General features: G+C 42.2%; 1 protein-coding gene across 5 annotated transcripts; it reads left to right on the forward strand.

Annotated features, from left to right (window-relative positions):
• The first annotated feature begins 4,991 nt into the window (after positions 1-4,991).
• Positions 4,992-13,075, forward strand: LOC108328748 (uncharacterized). 5 transcript variants are annotated; one of them, XR_008246763.1, is made up of 7 exons: positions 4,992-5,112; positions 5,686-5,826; positions 6,113-6,294; positions 6,550-6,683; positions 12,229-12,321; positions 12,656-12,741; positions 12,848-13,075. XR_008246763.1 is itself a non-coding variant. In XM_052872251.1 (5 exons), the coding sequence occupies exons 2-5, from the start codon at positions 5,870-5,872 to the stop codon at positions 12,231-12,233; spliced, it is 456 nt and encodes a 151-aa protein (XP_052728211.1). In that variant the 5' UTR covers positions 4,992-5,112; positions 5,686-5,869; the 3' UTR covers positions 12,234-13,075. The 5 variants fall into 5 exon arrangements, 1 of the variants encoding a protein (XP_052728211.1); XR_008246762.1 differs by having other exon boundaries at positions 5,686-6,004; positions 12,229-12,741; XR_001832143.2 differs by having other exon boundaries at positions 12,229-12,741.
• Positions 13,076-14,641: the final 1,566 nt, after the last annotated feature.

Here is a 14,641-nt window from a genome sequence, read left to right on the forward strand (position 1 = left end):
ATTACGAATTTCAATTTTATATGATAATTAACTTTTATCTTATGGGGGTCTAGGATAGAATACTCATGTAGGTAAAGAAAAGATTTTAGGCGACTGAGAAATTAAGATTTCTCATTACTGAATTATCAATGTTACACTCTTTAAGGAAAACAAAATGTTTATATTAAAAAATGTACCTTTTCTGATGAAGTAAAATTCCTTTGGAAGTGTGTACAAATTCCAAACCTAGGAAATAACTGAGAATTCCTAAATCAGATATCTTAAATTTTGAGTTCATTTTCTCCTTGAATTCATCAATCTCAACTTGTACATCTCCTGTTACAATCAGATTATCTACACAAATCAATAGATTATGACATGGAGTTTCTTTCACATATAAACCAAATTCAATTGTGTAATATAGAGCCTTTTTCAATCTATATATTTTTTGTTCTCTTTTTATTTTAAACCTAGGTGTCTACGTTACATACACTTCTTTTTAAAGGGTCATTCAGAAATGTTGATTTAACATCCAGCTGACATATTTTCCAATTTCTCCACTAGTTACAATAACTACTAACTGCATAGTTTCTAACTTTGTCATAGGAGCAAACACATATATAAAATCAACACCATGCTTTTGTAGAAAGCCTTGGAAACCAATCTTGCCTTGTGTTTAGTCGTTGTTCCATCTGGTTTGTTTTAAGCTTAAACACCAACTTCACATCAATAAAGTGTTTATGTTGTGATAAATCAACTAACTCTTAGGTTCTGCTCTTTTCAATAGCCTCTAATTCTTCCACCGTAGCATCCTTTCATTGTCTAATGTCAAGGGCTTGTTTCCATGTAATTGATTTTGTATTAACAAGAAAATCAAGATGCACTAATTCATCTTTATCAATTATATCACTATCACTGAATAATTAATGACCAGAAAGTCTAGTAGATGGAAATCTCATCCTTTGAGATCTTCTAGCATTAGGTATCTTTGCAACACTGATTCTTGAAATTTCAGCTCTATCTTCCATAATACATGGAATGTGAGCCTTCAGTTCATTCTCCCAATTTCATGATGTTGTCTCATTTATAATTATTGGCGATAGTTGGAAATCTAAAGCATGAATCTAAGTCTCACATTGGATAGAGATGAGAAAGTAGAGTATAATATAAAGATAAAGACTCACTAACTCATTGTATTAAAGTTTTGAATTGAGAGTGATGTTAATCTCTTCTATAATTAGATTCAAGTTAGCTTATTATCTCATACTCTATATCCTTTGCAACACAAAAGAGTGCAGAATTTCACAAAGTAAGAGAAAGCTTCCTTCTTTTCTTTCAGTAAACACAACCAAATCTTCCTAGTCAATTCATAACAAAAGTCAAGGAGTATTTATTACCTCCAAAAGATGGAACATCAAAAGGACCACATACATGTGAATGTACTGCACCAAGAGGTTGTCTAGCTCTTTTAGGTGTAGTTTTCTTGAACCATTTATAGGTTGTTTTTCAATCACACATCCTTCACAAATCTTCTTAGGAGGTAGTATTATAGGCAAACTTCATACCATTTTTTGTTAGGATATAGGGTAAGAGGATATAATTGGTAATGAGTTTAGGATAGAAGGGGGAGAAATTGTATAAATAAGACTCTGTTATGTTGTCAAGGGATTATTGAGTATTATTTTATAAATCTGGACATTAGCCAGAAGAGGGGAATTAGGCCTCCGTTAGCACTATTAGTACCTAACAAATTGGTCTGACCTGCCGAATCCAGATTGGAGGAGAGACGAGATGAAGAATAGGGTGAGTGCATTGGAGGGTAGATTCGATGCCATGGAAGCGACGTTGGAGGAAATTCGAGCAGAGACGAGGGGAATGGCTCGAACCGTGAATCGCGACCGAGGGAGAAGAGGGAACCAGGTGAGGAGTTCTAAAGGCACTCGTAGTTCCGTTAATAGAGGTCGGGAGAGGGATGAGGAAGAATCAGAGGAGGAATCAGAAGAGACGGGAGGAGAAGTTCGACACAGTTGGAGGAAGCGCGTTGAACTACCTAAATTTGAAGGTGCGAATCCCACTGGCTGGATCGCACAAGCAGAGGAATTTTTCGATCTCCAAAGCGTGACGGAGAAGGAGAAGATGAAGCTTGCCTCTACATGCATGGAGGGAGGTTTGGCGAGATATTGGTTACACTTCTAGCGGAAGAAAACCAAGCATCTGACTTGGAAGAGGTTCACCAACGCTCTGACGAGGAGGTTTGGTGGTCTAAATCGGGGCACTGTTTGTGAGGAGCTGGCAGCGGAGCGACAGGAGGGATCTGTCAACGCCGACGAAAGGTAGGAAGACGAAGAAGGAGGAAAGTAAGGCGAAAAGGAGAGGACGACCGGATCTGAATAGGAGAGGACCGACAGATTCGAACGAAAGAGGACTGCTGGACCCGAACGGGAGAGAACCACTGAATCTGAATGTTAGAGGACAAGCGGAACCGAACGGTCTTACAGTTACAGTAAAAGGTCGAACGGTTTTACAGTCAAAACGATCTCTAGTCATTGGCCGAGCGGTCAGAGGCCATGGGCGATAGCACAGGCCGATCAGGAGTTACCGAGCGGTTCGAGGCCATAGAAGACCAGTCGTCTAGGGGACGAACGAGCAGTGAGATAGCATGTTCCGAGGCTAATCGCTATAACCCAGGCCAATCGAGTGTCGCCGAACGGTCCGAGGCCAATCACCTAGGCCGATCGGGAGACGCCAAGAGTGTGGTGTCAGTATGGAACAACAGGAATCTGCCTTATTCAGAATGCCTGAAACGGAAAGAGTAAAGAAGAGAGGAAATGATGGAAGCAACTCCAAGCTTCAAGAATGGAGCAGCTCCTTGGACAGAATGACGCAGCGGACTGGTTGGATGAATGGCAAACGAAGGTGGACACCAGGTGTTCGATGGAAGGTTTGGTGCGGTTTTGGAGGTGTGTTTGTAGTGTTTCTAGCTCAGACAACCTTCCAAGAGGGAAGGAAGCTAGAGATAAGTGTGCTAAGAAGGCACAAGTCAATGAACTTGAAGAAGAAGTGGCTGGAACCAATTCAACAGCATTTCTTTATTCAATTCAAGTTGCTTTTACAAGAATGAGAAGCTCTCTTTTATAGAGTAAGAGAAGCCTCTTGAATGTGCAAAAGAAGTTATTCAAACGTGCATAGACTACCAGCTGAAGATGTTTCACATGGGAAATGTGCTTTAGATGAAGGAGATGCATGGTTTGAATGTGTTTCACATGGAAAATTTGGTCCACGGCTGGAATGTGTCCACATGTGCATGGTTGATTATTTTGCACATGGAAAGTGTTGAAAATGTGCTCTAATGTGAAGGCTTCACGGTTTGGCTGCAACATGTACTTCTACTTGCCTCATTTTCTCTCTTTTGCTGGTTTAAGCTTCCTAGTATGGATGTTCATGGATTCCTACCTACAAAACAAGATAAAGATATTTAGTTAAAGAAGAACAAGCTAAGACTTAGAAAGAAAAGATTAAGTCCTTTATTCAACTTCCCTTTCTTGGTCTTAGATTAAAGTTGATACTTCTTTGGATGGGAAGTCCCTAAAGGGGTTGCCATTAGGAAAGAAGAGAGGAAAGAAGAGAGGAACTTCTGCAGGACATCAAGAAAGCAAAGCAACCCTTAAATAAAGGAGAAAATCCAATACAAACCCAACCTTCGAAGAACCTGGAAGACAAGACAAAACAGAGGTTCAAGTCTTTGCAGCAAAAATCCAAGAATTTTTCTTGGAAAGATCTTGCAGCAACTCTGCCAAGGGTTGTTAATGCGAGCCGAACGGTTGAAGGGAACAAGAATCGAACGGTTAAAGGTAGGGGGAAGGAGCTGAAGGGTATAAAGGCAGGGGGAGTGAGCTGAACGGTAGAAGAAGTTATTTTACAGGAAGAATAAGAAGTTCCTCACCTTCAAGGAAATAATGAAGACACGAAAATGGTCCCATAAATTTTGTCTCTCATTTCGACCACCACCCAAACCTCCAGATCTGAATTGGAGGACAGTAGCGAATGGGTGCCTTTCATATGGTAACACGATGAGGAAGAGGAGCCCAGAGTTTAAGCTTCATAGTTCTAACCTTGAAGACAAAGTTATTTTGTAGAGGGGTGTAATGTTAGGATATAGGTTAAGAGGATATAATTGGTAATGGGTTTAGGATAGAAGGGGATAAATTGTATAAATAAGACTCTATTATGTTGTCATAGGATTATTGAATATTATTTTGTAAATCTAAACATTGACGAGATGAGGGAGATTAGACTTCGTTAGGGCTAAGAGGGAATTAGGCCTCCATTAGCACTATGTACCTTAAAATTTTCTTCCTGTTGAGTTTTTTTAAAACTTTTGAAGTTTAAATATTCATACTTATAATGTCATAATTATAGCTTTCCACTTCAACGTGAACAACTGATAACCATTTAAAGGTCACTATAATGATAAACTATAATTTAAATTAGTCGTTGTAAATTAGAGATACAGTTCTATATTTAAAGATATTTATCCATTATGAATGGTCAATGTCGAGTAATTAAATTTTATCTTAACTAGTGTAATGTTAAAAGGTTAGTTGTGTTGTGTGACTGTATAAAACAATTATTCCAAATAAAGTGTATTTTATGTGTAGTTACAGTTTGCTATTATATATCATAAATTAGAATAATATTAGTTTGGAGTAAATATTATATTATATATATACCCTAAACCCCAACATTTTTCCACAAACCTAGCGTCACTCAAACATTATTATTGATATTTACCATAGCACGCTACCAGAACATTATAAAGAAACAGAATATAAATTAAGGAAAAGATCCACTACAAAAACAAATATATATATATATATATATATATATATATATATATATATATATATATATATATATATATTTTAATACCCATTATTTTGTAACAGTTAACATTTTTTTTTGTCAATTTCTTTTAACCGTCACAATTTCTCTTTCCTATTTTCATCTTTATGCAAAATCTCTGACTTCATCCAAAATCAAAATGCTACAAGGAGAGACATTGCGGCAAGCTGGAAGACTCGCCACTCCACTTGATATTGCGAGAAATTGCAGAGGAATGCGGTTGTAATTGCGGTCGGTGAAAGTTCAAAATCTTTTTATCTGCTATTGGATTCTCTCAATTTTTTCGTGTGATTGTTACTTTGATCCAAGTATAACTCGCACTTGCTCTAATGAACATATTAGCGAAGTGCTAATTAACTTGTTCTTAATTGTTGCGTGTGTTGAGTTGCTCGATATTTGAATCAATATTCATTGAAGCTGAATTAAGTGTATGTTCGTTGTAGGATTGAAGAAGGATTGAGTTTGTGGTGGTTCCGCTAGAGTTGCTGTAGCAACTCAATGATGCATTTCTAGCATATTGAATTGATTTTGTTGCTCAATTGGTGTAGATGCTTTTTAAGTTTCATCTAAATTTCTGTGTTGGTCACTAACACTTTAAGTAACTAGCGTTCTTGAGTTATTGTGTTTTGTATATGCTCTGGGAGAATTGTATGCTTCTGTGATGTAATCTATGATGCGTGAGCTGTAAGGAATATTATGATTAAATCTATGCTAGTGCTAAGCTACGCTAAATGATTCTGATCATGTACTTGTGTATGTCTATAAAAATAATTAATTTAAGATGTTGATTACTGAATTATGCAGGTTATCCCTAAGGTCTAAAACAAACCTTGAAGCACACTGAGAAAGGAGAAAAATGGAGTCTCTAATTCTTCAACTCCATGAAATATCAGCTGTGAAATTTGGCAATTTCAAGCTCAAATCTGGCATACCTCACGAATCCACGTAGACCTCCGCCTTGTTATATCTTACCCTTCTGTCCTCTGCAATGTTTCTCAAACCCTCATTTCTTCTGTCTCTTCAACTTCATTTGACCTTGCCTGTGGTGTCCCTTACACCACTCTTCCCTTTGTGTGCTTGTGTTTGTAAATTCCTAAGTTTCACTTTATGTGAAAGCGCAGAAGTTAGCTCCTGTGTGCTCTCCTAAAAATTTAACCATTCCTTTCTAGGAAAACCTCTTCATTTTCTTTTCCTTAGAAAAATTATCATTTCACTTTATTCGTTATGCAAGGTTGATGAACGAGCCGTCCTCAAGCACTTTGACTGGTCTGAAGGGAAAGCAGATGCACTAAGGGAGGCAGCTTTTGAATATCTGGATTTGATGAAGTTGGAGAACCGAGTATCCACATTCATTGATGATCCCCATCTACCATGTGAAGCTGCTCTGAAGAAAATGTATTCATTGCTTGAAAAGTATGCATCCTTTTCTTCTGTATATGCTTTCTCTTGATTACCATTGGTGGATATCTAGTTAACAGATTAATAACACAATCCATACAGCTAAGTCTGTTTAAATAGTTTTCATACATATCCATTAAGATTGTAGATTCATAATTTCAAGATGCAAAAGGGTTGAACATGACCTTATTATGTCAGGTTTCTTGTAGCTCTCTACAGCTTCACCATTACTTGTTGTAGTGATTCTTTTAATGATTACAATGTTTCCAGCTATGTGCGTGGCTGGTTTAGTGATTTACGTGACCGTAACACTTCAGCTGTCATTGAATCCTTTAAAGGACTTGCTGCAGCCCTCCTCTCATTGCAAATGAATTGTCTCAGGCATGATGTAATTTCTTGTCCATGTAAGTAGTGTGTTGTTTGATAAATATTTTCATTAAATAGCAGAATCTGTTATCCTAGAGTGTGGACATTTTAGCGTAAAGTTGCATGATCGTATCATATTTGTTGAATAGCACAAACTAATTAAACATTTTAGTGTGATAGTCACATTACTCTTTCCGAACAAAGTTGTTTCGACCGAAATGTTTCGACCGGATCCGGGGGGACCCTGCTAAAACATACGAACGTCGTCTGGCGGACAGTCACGAGCGGTTAAAGGCGGGCGGACGCTGCTGAACTGGCGGACGGTACAAAGATGGACGGACGCTGCTGCACACTCCAAACCGGGCGATCGTCCTCCTACTCCAAGCTTCAAGCTGAGCGATCGTCCTCCTCTCCTGGCGCTGCTCCGCGCTCCAAGCCGGGGGATCCGGGTACCTGCTAAAGGCACTCCGACGCTCAAGTCAGTAATATGACAGAGCGTTCTATAATGCATGCATGTGTTGCGTTCTAAGCAATCTGTCCTGAAATCATACCTGACACCTTTATTTATACTGATCGTAATGGGCTTTTACCTTTTGGGGGCCTGGAAACGGCCCAATAATACCTTAATCTTTATTAAGGGCTTTAATGAGTCATTAGTATTTAATCGTGTAGTCAACAAAGTGCGGGTCAGTTGGGAATGATGGTTGGTCCGGGAGTTCAACCCGGGCGGGCGTTCGGTTCAGGAATGACTAGACGTTCGGTCCTAATTCTTGGGCGGACGTGCCATCTTGGGCGGACGTCCGGTTCTTGAATGGCTGGACGCTCGGTCCAGGTCCTTGGGCGGACGTCCCATCTTGAATGGGTGGACGCTCGGTCCAGATTCTCGAGCGGACGTCCCATCATGGGCGGACGTCCGACTCTTGAATGACTGGACGCTCGGTCCAGATTCCTGGGCGGATTGAATGGGTGCACTGGTGTTGGATTAACCGCTCGCTCGGTCTATGCTGGGAGGACTTGTCAGTACATAAGCCCCCCAAGCCCGAGCATAAATTTATCATGCGAAGGGGTTTTGTCCACGCCTGGGTATACTCCTCTTTCCTGAGGTGGGAGACCCTTGATCTTAAGCGAAGTTCGTCTGTAAGGCGGGCGGTCGCCCTCATGGGGCTTTTCTCACGACCGGCCGGCCCTGACAGGTCCGCGGCCTGGGCAGCCAGCTTAGGACGAGCCTCGATCATGGTCGCCTGGGTGTCCACCCTGTCCTGCCGGTACATGGGCGTTCGCCCTGATATACCTTCCAGACAATTCGGCAGGTGATTTTACTAGGTCCCGCGTGGTGACATGGGCGAATGTTTAAATGCCACTCTGGCTAACGTTGGGGCCGGACGGCCGAGACTTGAGGCTTGATAACCGACAGCTGAGGCCGATTGGCCGAAAGCATGTTGACGTCGGTCGGCCAAGAGTTTAGGCCGGATGGCTGGCAGTAAGGCCACATGGACGAGCGCCCTTTGAAGCCGAGCGCTTTGAGGCCGGATGGACGAGCGCTCTTTGAGGACGGATGGACGAGCGCTCTTTGAAACCGAACGTACGAGCGCTATTTGAATACGGACGGACGAGCGCTTTGAGGCCGGATGGACGAGCGCTCTTTGAAACCGAACGGACGAGCGCTCTTTGAAGCCGGACGGACGAGCGCTCTGAGGACTAATGGACGAGCGCTGTTTGAGGCCGGATGGACGAGCGCTCTTTGAAACCGAACGGACGAGCGCTATTTGAATACGGACGGACGAGCGCTTTGAGGCCGGATGGACGAGCACTCTTTGAAACCGAACGGACGAGCGCTCTTTGAAGCCGGACGGACGAGCGCTCTGAGGACGAATGGACGAGCGCTGTTTGAGGCCGGATGGACGAGCGCTCTTTGGGGCCGGAAGGACGAGCGCTCTTTGAAACCGAACGGACGAGCGCTCTTTTGAAGCCGGACGGACGAGCGCTCTGAGGACGAATGGACGAGCGCTGTTTGAGGCCGGATGGACGAGCGCTCTTTGAGGCCGGAAGGACGAGCGCTCTTTGAAACCGAACGGACGTGCGCTCTTTTGAAGCCGGACGGACGAGTGCTTTTGTCCGGGTGGCCGATTGTTTGAAGCCTGAATGGCTAATTGTTGAGGCCTGACGGCCGAGTCTGACGCCAGATGGCCGATTATTGAGGCCGGACGGCCAATTGTTCGAGGCCGGATGGCCAAGTGTCTTTGGGAGCTGACAGGCAGAGTCGAACGAGGGAAAGGGCGACTGTTCTTTAACTTTTGGTGCGGACGACAGTGGTTCTCGGTTGAACTCTACGTATACGGCCCGGCCAAGTTGAAAATTGCTCTCGGTGGAACACTCTTTTTCGCCAACTTGGTCTTTATGGGGCGGACGCCTCTTCGTTCGTAGGCCGACCAAGTTGAGAGTTGTTCTCGAGGGAACACTCTTTTTCCCCAACTTGATCTTTATGGGGCGGACGCCTCTTCGTTCGTAGGCCGACCAAGTTGAGAGTTGTTCTTGGGGGAACACTCTTTTTCTCCAACTTGGTCTTTATGGGGCGGACGCCTCTTCGTTCGTAGCCCAACCAAGTTGAGAGTTGCTCTCGATGGAACACTCTTTTTCGCCAACTTGGTCTTTATGGGGCGGACGCCTCTTCGTTCGTAGGCCGACCAAGTTGAGAGTTGTTCTCGGGGGAACACTCTTTTTCGCCAACTTGGTCTTTATGGGGCGGACGCCTCTTCGTTCGTAGGCCGACCAAGTTGAGAGTTGTTCTCGGGGGAACACTCTTTTTCTCCAACTTGGTCTTTATGGGGCGGACGCCTCTTCGTTCGTAGCCCAACCAAGTTGAGAGTTGCTCTCGGTGGAACACTCTTTTTCGCCAACTTGGTCTTTATGGGGCGGACGACAATGCTTGGCTCCTTTTTGCTTTGTTCAGTTGTGTAATTATGGCAGGTCACCTGTATTACGAGGCAAACATGATCGTATTTCCAGTTTAAAGAAAGTATGTGTTCATACCTTGTAAGGAGGACCGGTGGGTTCAACATGCTCGGATGAGAATGGTTGTTCCCGGAGAGCACTTGTGAGGTCGAATGTCCAAATTAATGGGAGGCCGAATGGTCGAGTGCATGCTGTAGCCGGACGACCGAGAGTTAAGTCCTGATGGCCGAACGCTATGTGAGGCCGGATGGACGAGTGCATGTTGAGGTCAGTTGGACGAGCGCTCTTTGAGCCGTAAGGACGAGCGCTATTGGAAGCTGGCCCAAACGGTCGGTCGATGAGGCCGAATGGACCAGCGCTCTTTGAAGCCTAATTGACGAGCGCTCTTTGAAACCGAACGGACGAGCGCTCGCTGAGGGCGGATAGACGAGCGCTCTTTGATCCATGATGGACGAGACTTTCAGTCTTGACCTCCGGGAGTGGAGTTGGAATGGCCGGGAGTTGTGGCCGGATGACCACATGCTGGATGCCAAATTTGGCTAAGTACCTAAGGCCGAATGGCCGAGTGGTAGAAATATAATCGTACCTTGGAGGCCAAATGGCCGGACGGCAGTTGAGGTCGAATGACCGGGAGTGTGTTGAGGCCGGACGACCGAGAGTTGAGGCCTGATGGCCGGGAGGTGAAGCCGGACGTTCGGATGTTGGATGCCAAATTTGGCTAAGTACCTAAGGCCGAATGGCCGAGTGGTAGAAGTATAACGTACCTTGAGGCCAAATGGCCGGGTGATCCCAAATTTGGTTAAGGTGATGCCAGACTGCCGAGAGCTTACTAAGGCCGAAAGGTCGAGAGCACGAGGCTGGACGACCGTTCTGAGGTTGAACGGCCAGGAAATCAGGCCGGGCGACCGAGATTTGCGTAAATGTTTATGAAGCCGAGTGCAAAAAGCTGAAGGGCCGGAAATAAGATGAGGCCGAACGGCCGAGAATATGTTGAGGCCGAACGGCTGAGAATATGATGAGGCCGAACGGCCGAGACGTGTTGAGGCCGAACGGCCGAGAATATGATGAGGCCGAACGGCTGAGAATATGATGAGGCCGAACGGCCGAGAATATGATGAGGCCGAACGGCCGAGACGTGTTGAGGCCGAACGGCCGAGAATATGATGAGGCCGAACGGCCGAGAATATGATGAGGCCGAACGGCCGAGAATAGGATGATGCCGAACGGCCGAGAATATGTTGAGGCCGAACGGTCGAGAATAGGGGCCGGATGCTCATATCTCGTGGTCACCATTGGGTATTTGAAATCCCACGGCCCCACGGTGGGCGCCAAATGTTTCGACCGAAATGTTTCGACCGGATTCGGGGGGACCCTGCTAAAACATACGAACGTCGTCTGGCGGACGGTCACGAGCGGTTAAAGGCGGGCGGACGCTGCTGAACTGGCGGACGGTACAAAGATGGACGGACGCTGCTGCACACTCCAAACCGGGCGATCGTCCTCCTACTCCAAGCTTCAAGCTGAGCGATCGTCCTCCTCTCCTGGCGCTGCTCCGCGCTCCAAGCCGGGGGATCCGGGTACGTGCTAAAGGCACTCCGACGCTCAAGTCAGTAATATGACAGAGCGTTCTATAATGCATGCATGTGTTGCGTTCTAAGCAATCTGTCCTAAAATCATACCTGAGACCTTTATTTATACTGATCGTAATGGGCTTTTACCTTTTGGGAGCCTGGAAACGGCCCAATAATACCTTAATCTTTATTAAGGGCTTTAATGAGTCATTAGTATTTAATCGTGTAGTCAACAAAGTGCGGGTCAGTTGGGAATGATGGTTGGTCCGGGAGGTCAACCCGGGCGGGCGTTCGGTTCAGGAATGACTGGACGTTCGGTCCTGATTCTTGGGCGGACGTGCCATCTTGGGCGGACGTCCGGTTCTTGAATGGCTGGACGCTCGGTCCAGGTCCTTGGGCGGACGTCCCATCTTGAATGGGTGGACGCTCGGTCCAGATTCTCGAGCGGACGTCCCATCATGGGCGGACGTCCGGCTCTTGAATGACTGGACGCTCGGTCCAGATTCCTGGGCGGATTGAATGGGTGCACTGGTGTTGGATTAACTGCTCGCTCGGTCTATGCTGGGAGGACCTGTCAGTACAAAAGTTATATTAATATGTACAATAATATATGTGTGTTCTAAACTTTAACCTTGATTGTAAGTACTATATACAAATCTGATGATTCAAGGGTGGCATTAACAAGGATTCTACTAGAAGTTAACTGGGGGAAGGTTCAGAACATAAATTGCAGCTGTCAAATGAGATTTTGTGCCGTAACTGTTGCTTAGATCCATAGGTCATAGTTACAGAGGATCTATTTTGTGTGGATCAAATCTCAATGTTCTAAAGTTATAAACACTTGTTTATGCCAGAACCCCAGCGCCATTGTACAATGTTTAGATCCATAGGTAATAAACCGTCGGTATTAATTGTTTTTCTTGTAGTGTGTTTGGTCTTCGTAACCAGCCCACCTAGTGGAGAAAGGCTTTGTTTGTTCTTTATTATTGTAACATGCAATAGTTTATATAGGTATAAGCTTAGTTCTGTTATATATGCTCACTTATAATCTCCAATGCAGATTAAGAAAGTCGACTTTCATGATGAGAATTTCTCAGTAAGTGTAAGCAAATCAGCGAATGAGATTGTTGCTACTTACACAAAGGATGACAAGGTACTCATGAAACTTTATTTTCTTATATATACACTTTTCTATGTATTCTGCTTGAGCAACACTTCTTTCTGCTTCTCTTATATGCATTTGGAAATTTCAGAAAATATTTGGGAAGTTAATTTTGCTGATACAAAATTCTGATTGAAAGATCACATGTCTGATTGTTGTTGAAATTGCACCAACTTCATTTCCCCACTTCTAGGTTTTTTCTTTCTAGTTTTATTTTTAACTTGGTAATCCAAGTCCTGGCATCAGTTTTTTTTTTCTGTAATTTTATTTCCTCAATTATGGGTTTTGTCCGCCATCTGTTTTCTGTGGTTCCCATATTTGGCAGTACCACTCGGTTTTATGCTCCTTTATGTTTGGAGTATAGAATTTCCAAATGCTCAAATCAACATATATGGCCTTGTTGCTCTTAAGGTATGTTTCAATCTTCTGTAGCCTTGTTCTTATGCCTCTGCTGTATAAGCTCAACGAGGTACATCTTTTCATTTTCTGATAGGATCCATGTCTTTTGTTTTTCCAGGCCTTCTATCTTCCATGGGCAATCCTTGCTTTGGATGTCATTTTTGGCTCGCCTACTGTACTTGATAGGTGTTGTATCTAATATCAACTTGATGTGGCCAAACCATATAAGTGGGCTATGGTTGGACTGGTGGCCTTAAAGCTCATGTTGAAAAATGTAAAACTTGAATAAACCCTTTTATTTCTGTCATGTCATCTAAAACTTGAATATAAAACATAAAGTTTTCTATTTGATGGCCTATTTCATTTCTTAGTTTTTGTCATTTTGACTCCTGATTAATTGACATATTATAGTTGCTTTATAATGTATATTATTGTGTGTATGTAAAAACATTGTCATGTTAAGGTTAAATGAAAATTTAATTATTAATAATATTTTTATCATCTTAAAAAATAATTTTAATAAAATAGCTAATTAAGTTATTTATTATAAAATTAGTGAAAAATAATTAATAATTTTAGTGAAAAATAATTATACAAATCTGATAATATAATATCATACACTAGGAGGAAAATTTTAAAAAAATGTTTCACGTCCAAGTTGTTACAGCCTCCAACTATCTTTGAACCTTTAGGCTTTATTCACTTGAATGTGGGAAAGTAATTAAATAGATTTGAAAGAATTTGAACGTAAACTTTTTTGTTGTTTATTTGAGTGGATTTAGTGAGGGTGAATTTGAAAGTAAAGTTTGTGAGAATTAGTGTAGGATTTGATTGATATGATATATTAAAAAAATTTACTTCCAAATCCACTCTCACTTACCTCAAAATCCACTCAAATAAACAACAAAAAAATTTACCTTCAAATTCATTCAATCAATCTCTCCTAAATTCATTCAAGTGAACAAAGTGTTACACGTCCAAGCTGCCTCCAACACCTCCAAGTTGCCAAGCTACCTCGAACAACCTCAATACTCAAGAAATTTTTTTGGTCTTTCACGTCGAATTTGAGGTCGACGTCATATTGGGAGACATTAAATTGACGTCGAATATAAAAAATTCGACGTTAATCAAATTGACATCAAATTTTGTTAATATTCGACGTTAAGCAATTTTTTTGTTTTTTTAATTAATTGTGATCTTTTTTACAATTCTACGAGACCTAAAAAGCAGAAAAACAACAAATTTCAGTTTTTGGTATTTTATAAAGCATGAACTATGAACGTGTAGTATAGTATCAACAACAAACAATAATAACAAACAAGTTCAATCAAACAACAACAAACAAGTTCAAGCAAATAACAACAACAAACAAGTTCAACAAAAAACAACAACAAACAAGTTCAACAAATAAGTTCTTCAAAACAAAAACGAAAACTAACCTTCAAAAGGTGGGTTCATCGAAATAAAGTGTTTCCACCAGTGAGAGAGAAAACAGAATGCGCTTATGAAAGACAAGAACACGAAAATAATCGGTCAAAACAAATGAAAATTATACATAAAGTAGTTAATTAACATGCATTTGTATCAAATGAAAGAAAGATTACATGTGATGGTCATCAAACTTCGTTCGAGAAAAGTTTGAGAAGAGAAGAGGGTCTCGCGCGCTAAGATAAAGTGAATGAATTTTCCATCTCTCACTCAAATTAAAAGGGAAAACTTTTGGCTGACAAATAATACGAAGCCCTTACAGAATTCCACGTATTATTTGTTGTTTAAAAGAAAAAAAAATTAAAAAGGTGACTCTTTGGCTTCTGACCGACAAATATTACGTTGAAGCCCTACCAGATTCAACGTACTATTGGTGGTTTAAAAGAAAGAAGAAAATGACACGTTGGTTTAAATAATTACTATC

The sequence above is a fragment of the Vigna angularis genome, chromosome 2 (genome assembly GCF_016808095.1).
Source record: "Vigna angularis cultivar LongXiaoDou No.4 chromosome 2, ASM1680809v1, whole genome shotgun sequence".
Taxonomy (NCBI): domain Eukaryota; kingdom Viridiplantae; phylum Streptophyta; class Magnoliopsida; order Fabales; family Fabaceae; genus Vigna; species Vigna angularis.

Coding starts and splice junctions, on each gene's coding strand:
- LOC108328748 (XM_052872251.1), top strand. CDS start 5,870: ATGTTTCTCAAACCCTCATTTCTTCTGTCTCTTCAACTTCATTTGACC. Junction 6,005..6,112: donor CTTTATGTGAAAGCGCAGAA/GTTAGCTCCTGT, acceptor TCGTTATGCAAG/GTTGATGAACGAGCCGTCCT. Junction 6,295..6,549: donor ATGTATTCATTGCTTGAAAA/GTATGCATCCTT, acceptor CAATGTTTCCAG/CTATGTGCGTGGCTGGTTTA.